At 36.2% G+C, this 6,416-nt stretch overlaps 1 protein-coding gene across 1 annotated transcript; it reads left to right on the top strand.

Moving 5' to 3' along the window:
* Positions 1-290: 290 nt before the first annotated feature.
* On the top strand, positions 291-5,845 carry LOC104534827 (mothers against decapentaplegic homolog 3-like). Its single transcript, XM_010186011.1, has 4 exons — positions 291-498; positions 2,047-2,184; positions 2,342-2,486; positions 5,606-5,845. Exons 1-4 carry the CDS (start codon positions 480-482, stop codon positions 5,727-5,729), a joined length of 426 nt encoding a protein of 141 aa, XP_010184313.1. The 5' UTR covers positions 291-479; the 3' UTR covers positions 5,730-5,845.
* The last annotated feature ends 571 nt before the right edge of the window (positions 5,846-6,416 follow it).

The following is a 6,416-nucleotide window of genomic DNA, read 5'->3' as shown; positions in this document are numbered from 1 at the left end:
CAAAAGAACATTTTTTTATATTTTTTTTTTGCCGAGCAAAATGCAAGTACTGAACTCCATGAGCTGTGGTTAGATTAGATCACTCCTTCCCCTCCTCCTTTCCTTGTGTGGTAAATTGAATTCCATTCTGTTTAATGAGGTAGGTAAAAATGACAGCAAGCAAAAATATAATTTGAGTAGTTTGCAGAGTCTAATGCTGTCATTCCTGGAAGAGATGAATAGCAGGGGAGATAGATTTCTTTTTAGCCTCAAATTCTGTTAAGCTTATTTTTTAATTTTTTTTAGACTTGCAACCAGTTACTTACTCAGAGCCTGCGTTTTGGTGTTCAATAGCATATTATGAATTGAATCAAAGAGTGGGAGAAACCTTCCATGCATCACAGCCTTCCCTGACCGTAGATGGCTTTACAGATCCATCAAATTCAGAACGGTTTTGCCTAGGTCTGCTTTCCAATGTAAACAGAAATGCTACAGTGGAAATGACAAGGCGACATATAGGTAAAAATCTCTGATCTTTTAATTAATTTCATTATGGCTATTAAATGATCAGGAGTGATCCAGGTAGGATGGGCAGATCTATGTTTTGGTATCCTTTTACCTTTGTGCAACCAGCTATTGAACTTCTCTCAAGGTTTGCTAAGGAGACCTTAGTCTCTTGTTAAGGACAGAAGTAGAAGGACACGGAGGTCATTGCTTCTGAAACTGGGGAGAGATGGAGCAGCTTCTGCTACCACAGCCAGTTGTAGTTGGGAAGAGACGCAGTGATGGCTGGAGCTGTTCTCTGCCTTCTGGAAAAAGGCAATGCACCAAAGCATCCCAAGGGGCAGGTTTTTGGCTTTCAGGCTTGTTGGATCACTCTGCCCTGGGCAGCATTTATATTCAGAGATGCTTATAATTTTTTAATTACAAAATATTAACATGTTGCTTAGTTTATTCTGATTTATAAAATGCAGAGTTGACATTGGTAGGACTTGTTGAATTTTTCGATAAACTTCTATTTTTTCTGGACGCTTATTTGAAAACATTCACAAATTTTGTTTTGTTTTTTACTTTTTTACTAAAAGTTCAGCCTCTTTAGTTGAACTTTTTAGCTGAAAAAGAACCTTGGAACTTAAAGTTCAAACCTTCTGACTCCTATGCCAAATACAAATGCTTGTCTAATAAAATTGTATATGTGCAGAAACCCAGGCTATGCCTATGCTGACTGATCAAAATGGTCAATGATGAGGAAAACATCAAAAACAAATGTAAGGAGCAGTCACTTTTATAGAACAGCTCACAGTTAGAGAAAAAATTTGTAAAGAGAAAGGGGAAGAGAAATTATGGCCTTTAAAGTACCTATACCTATAAATAGCTTTTGTTGGGAGATCAATTGTACATTAATTCTCTTCTGCTAGAAATAACCAATACAGTTTGTTGGTTTTTTTTCAACTCGGAGAACAAGATCACAATTTCGAAATGAACAATAGGATTTCTATGGGTATTTTATTGTAGTTAGGGCTAAATGAAGTCCTGTTGTTTTTGTCCAAGTAGTACAGAGAAGGGGCAATGCAGTGGGTTGTTTAACTGGGCGCATGTAAGTGGAAAGAGTTGAAGCAGTATACTTGTGTTCTCCTTTTTTGCTGTAGTGGGCTGTGTCACTTCACATAAAACACTAATATCAGCACAAGTTTTAATTATGTTGAAGCTAATATTTTTATTTCAAGTTTGGTATTTTTTTAAGTGAAAAAGTTATTTGGTAATTGAACATTGCCTCCTAACTTGAATTTGGTTATAAGCTATTACATGGCTAGAAAATTTTGTCTCGTTCTTCATCAAAAATTATCCTGCTTCTCCTTCAAATACTGTGTGTTTGTGGGAGAAAAAAGCAAGTTAATTGTCTTCTGCTCCTGCTGTAGCTGTCAGCCCAGCAATGTGGTCCTGTAGATAGATTTCTGTTTCTGTTGTAGAAAAAAACCTTTGGTCTTCACTGAAACAAAATACTCCCTTGTTTGTTAATTTGCTTGGGTCATATCATAAGTAGAGTTACTTTGAATTTTTCTACAGGAAGAGGAGTACGTCTCTATTACATTGGTGGAGAAGTTTTTGCTGAGTGCCTAAGCGATAGTGCGATTTTTGTTCAGAGCCCCAACTGTAATCAAAGATATGGCTGGCATCCTGCAACTGTGTGCAAAATTCCTCCAGGTTGGTAGCCTACCAAAAGTCTTGCATAAAAATATCCAGTGAGTGTAGTCACTGGATGACATTTGCTTTCCTTTTGATAGTTTCCTTGTACTTCTGGGCTTTTGTGTAGCAAACAAGTATTCATTGATTGTACCCTTCTGACTTTTTTTCTTTATAGGATGCAATCTAAAAATCTTTAATAATCAGGAATTTGCTGCTCTTCTGGCTCAATCTGTGAATCAGGGTTTTGAAGCAGTTTATCAGCTTACTAGAATGTGTACCATAAGAATGAGTTTCGTTAAAGGATGGGGAGCTGAATACAGGTAAAAAAAAAAAACAACCAAAACCAAAAACAACCTTTTCTTTAAATTTAGTCGTTTTGGTCTGTCATGTTCCATGTGGAATATAATGAGTTTGTTAGGTTGTGATGTGGGATGCAGTTGATAATACCTGATAGAAAGAGATGGAGAATAAAACAGCTGCAGAATACACATTTAAGAGATGGCAATATTTTGGAACTTATAGTAGAAAAAACTTTGCAGGAGTAAGATGACTTTATGTAGTAAAACTACTAAAACCAATTTTTTGAGTGGAAAAAATAGTCTTTTATCTACTTTTGAATAGATTCCAATTGTATTCTCTACTTAGCACAAGCTAAGAACTATAGTTGAGGATAGTGACTGTTTTTAATGTAGTGTGGGAATTTGGGAAGAAAAGGAATTGACTTCTAACTGAGCAGTATTAAAGATTTCATTATTTTGGAGAGCTAGAGATGTGGTTTTAAACAAATCCTATAAGCTTCTCTAGAAATCGTCCACTGAAACAATAGAAGTCTGACATACCAATACCCTATTGCAATACATACTGAGTTTTTTAAAAAATCCGTATTTCTGAAGTTGAATAATGGCATGTAGAACTGCGCATAATGGGATTTTGATTCTTTTATCTGCTCTTGAAATATATACATGTAAATAATAGCGTCAGTACATGGGGGAAGCTTGTCAGCTAAATGAAGCCAATTTTGTAAAAGCCTAATTAGATTAAATGAGAAATTTGAGTAATAGAATAAATTGGTACTGCTTTGTTAGCAAGAGGTACACAAGAAAGAATCTGGCTCAGGTTTAAAGAACTATTAGATTTGGCTCAAAAGGAGTTTGTTTACACTTGTGCGTAACTAAATACAACACTTAAATCAGAAGAGAAGTCTTAATCAGATTATGTGGAGACAGCTTGAAGTGAATGGAGTGGAAGTGCTGGGTTAAAACAGTTGAGAGGCTTTTGGTAAAGTTATTTCTAAGAAGGGAGAATGTTGGTGGTTTGTAGTCTGTAAAAACCCTTCAGAGATCATAGGGCTGAAAAAACTTCAGTGGAAACTCTGCCAGAACAGCACAGAAACTGATAACTGACATAATGCTGTACTAGTTTCTTCGCGTCTATTTCAAATGGCACTAGTAAATTATTGATGCGCACAAAACTTGTAAGTTTTGCTGCAGTTGTAATTAAAGCGAGAAGAGGTTGTTCCTGCAAACACAAACTTGAATCTAAATGAAGGTAGTTTGAATTGTCAAAATTAGACAAGGAAGCTCTGAAAAAATCTATTGGTCTCATTAAAACTCTCGTGCTTCATTATTACATCAAACATTTCTCATAGATCAGGTTTTGGCAAAGCCAAAGTATTATGTACACTTTGGGCATATGACATATGCCCATAAACATGCTGCTATGGCAAGGTGGTAGATTTTGTAAGGTTGGTAGGCAAAATAGGTTGCAGCTTTTTGTTTGAGACAAGTTGATTTGAATTGAGGATGGTGGTAGAAGTTCAGATCAGCAGATGAGCGTTCACACTAACACAGGAACTATCTAGGTCTAGGATCATCTTCTGAAGAGAGTTAATCAGAGGTAATTAGATTATTTTATCATCGCTTCCAGTGCAGTACAAAGCCAGGGCTGTTGAACAGCAGAACCAGTCTCAACATTTTGAGGAAGTGTGTTGTGGAACACGTTGCAGGGGAGTTGACAGCAGTGGAATAATGAACTCCCTTCTTTGGAAGAAGATTCGAGACTAAATGGAATTGTTTCCTGTGGTCTAGATCTTTTATTCGATCACTTTGTTTTGGCATAGGTGTTTGGAGCTAAGATAAATATTTTTTAGAGTGCTGTGAAAGCACAGACCTTGGCTATTTTCTTCTAGAAAATATAAAACCACAGACAACTTTTGAGATTTATCCTCCCACTGATTTAATCTTTCTGCCTTTTCAGTACCTCTGTTTATATAAACAGATTTCCTTAAAGCAAAGGGTTGCAGTGTCGACAGTATTAAAAACAAAAAAGCTTGTGTCCAACTAATCTGCTGCTCTTAAATCTTAATGCCTCCTTGCTTTGACTTTGGGATAGCTGGAATTACTAGGAAAACTGGCTTAGCAACAGTAGTCTTGCTAGTCTAGTTTGGGAAAGCTCCTGTGCCTGGAGTGGGTACAGTGAAATAACAGGATTTCTCAGGCAGAGTACATCCAATTCCAATTTTTTTTACTTTGGAGATGAGAAGGAAGTGTTTTGTATAACAGGTCTCTGAAACAAGGTTATGTGAGAGTGAAGCTTTTACGGTTGTCAAGCCTTCAGCTTTACTGAGGCTTTTTCTATGGTGTTTAATTAAGGGCTTCTATTGTGAAAAATCATAGACAAGTTTATGTAGAACACAAGGGAAACACAATTTTTACTTAAATTGCTTGCGAGAGGATGTTACAGTATAGAATGCATGTAGGTGTGTAAGATTACAGGAAATCAGAGATTAATTTTGACATTCCTTTGAGATAGCATCAGTTAGTGCAGTGTAACCACATACTGTGTTTTGATGTCATCTTTCTGACAACATCTCACAGTTTCCTTGCACATTTATCATGCTAATTCCTCCAGGAAGCCAGACTTTGATTGCAATAGTATAATGCTGTTTGCCCACACTGACAGTGCAGAGCAAAGTGTTTCTATTTTGTATTTCTCAATAATTGTCTACAAACTTCAAACCCAGTTATGAATGCAAACTCCATGAAGGTTGAGATACAGCTGCATACAACTATCTGATGTGAACACCACATTGGCTGGACAATCTTCAGTTTTGAATTTCTTTTTAGGAGTAAGGCTTTTGGTGTGACACTTGATGCAAATGTTGCAGTTCTTATTTTATTCTTCAGAGCCAGAATACTGATGTATTAAGGATAAGCGTATAAATATTGATGTCTTATAGATGTGGGGTGTTTAGGGGTTTGTTTTTGTTTGTTTCTGGGTTAGGTTTTTTCCAAAGTCTGTCTGAAAAAAGCTTAGTGACAGTTAGGGCAATGGTTGCAGATTTTTCTTTGTGTAGTACATATGGGTGGAAACATATTTGATCATATGATGGAGAACTTCATGGCAGCCAAAGCTGCTTTTTGACTTTCCTATTTTCTAGGCGGCAAACAGTAACAAGCACTCCTTGCTGGATTGAACTTCATCTGAATGGACCTCTACAATGGTTGGATAAAGTATTGACTCAGATGGGCTCCCCTTCAGTACGCTGCTCCAGCATGTCGTAAAATTCCTTCCTCTTATCAGTGGGCTAAATACCGTGTCCAATCAACAGACTTAATATAACAGCACATCTGTCATAGTATTTGTGTGTGGTCCCCATGAACTGTTTGTTATCCGAAAAGGTTTGTCTTTTTTTAAAAAAAAAAAGGCACTTGAGGTCTCGTCAACTAAAGCACCTTGTGGGTTCTGTTTCTTTTACTCTGATACTAGATGAAAACTTAGTGTATAGAAATGCCTTCTACAGAAAGAAGAGACAGTTCTCAAGTCTCTTAATGGTGGTTTTATTGGGTATATAATTGAGTGTCCTAATGGTTTATCAATAACATGAATAGCTAAGTATATGTACAGGTAATGTATCATGATCTCAAATATCACAGTATTGTGCTATTCTACATTTAAGTTCCCATAAGTAGTTGTTTGGTTTTTTATTTGGGACAAATATATCATAAAATTTCAAGACTCTACTCCTTTATTTTATATTTCTTATATAAGCAGGTTTTCAAGTTGTCCTAAACATAAAAAGCAGACTTTCCTTATAGAAAAGCTTAACTTTTTGCTGCCTTCTTAAAGAAGAAAAAAAAAATCCCTCTGTTGGAAGGGAAATAAATGTCTTGAGACTAATTTGTGAAATCTTAACACTTTATATGCTTAATCAGGCCTAAAATGAACTCATAAATTCAGAGTATCCATCA

This window comes from Mesitornis unicolor, unplaced genomic scaffold (genome assembly GCF_000695765.1).
Source record: "Mesitornis unicolor isolate BGI_N332 unplaced genomic scaffold, ASM69576v1 scaffold19090, whole genome shotgun sequence".
Classification (NCBI taxonomy): domain Eukaryota; kingdom Metazoa; phylum Chordata; class Aves; order Mesitornithiformes; family Mesitornithidae; genus Mesitornis; species Mesitornis unicolor.
This window is presented reverse-complemented; position numbering and strand designations above follow the sequence as displayed.

Excerpts from the sequence above, each read along its gene's own strand:
- LOC104534827 (XM_010186011.1), top strand. Across the intron at positions 2,185-2,341 it reads TGTGTGCAAAATTCCTCCAG|GATGCAATCTAAAAATCTTT; the intron begins GTTGGTAGCCTA and ends TTTTCTTTATAG. Across the intron at positions 2,487-5,605 it reads GGATGGGGAGCTGAATACAG|GCGGCAAACAGTAACAAGCA; the intron begins GTAAAAAAAAAA and ends CCTATTTTCTAG.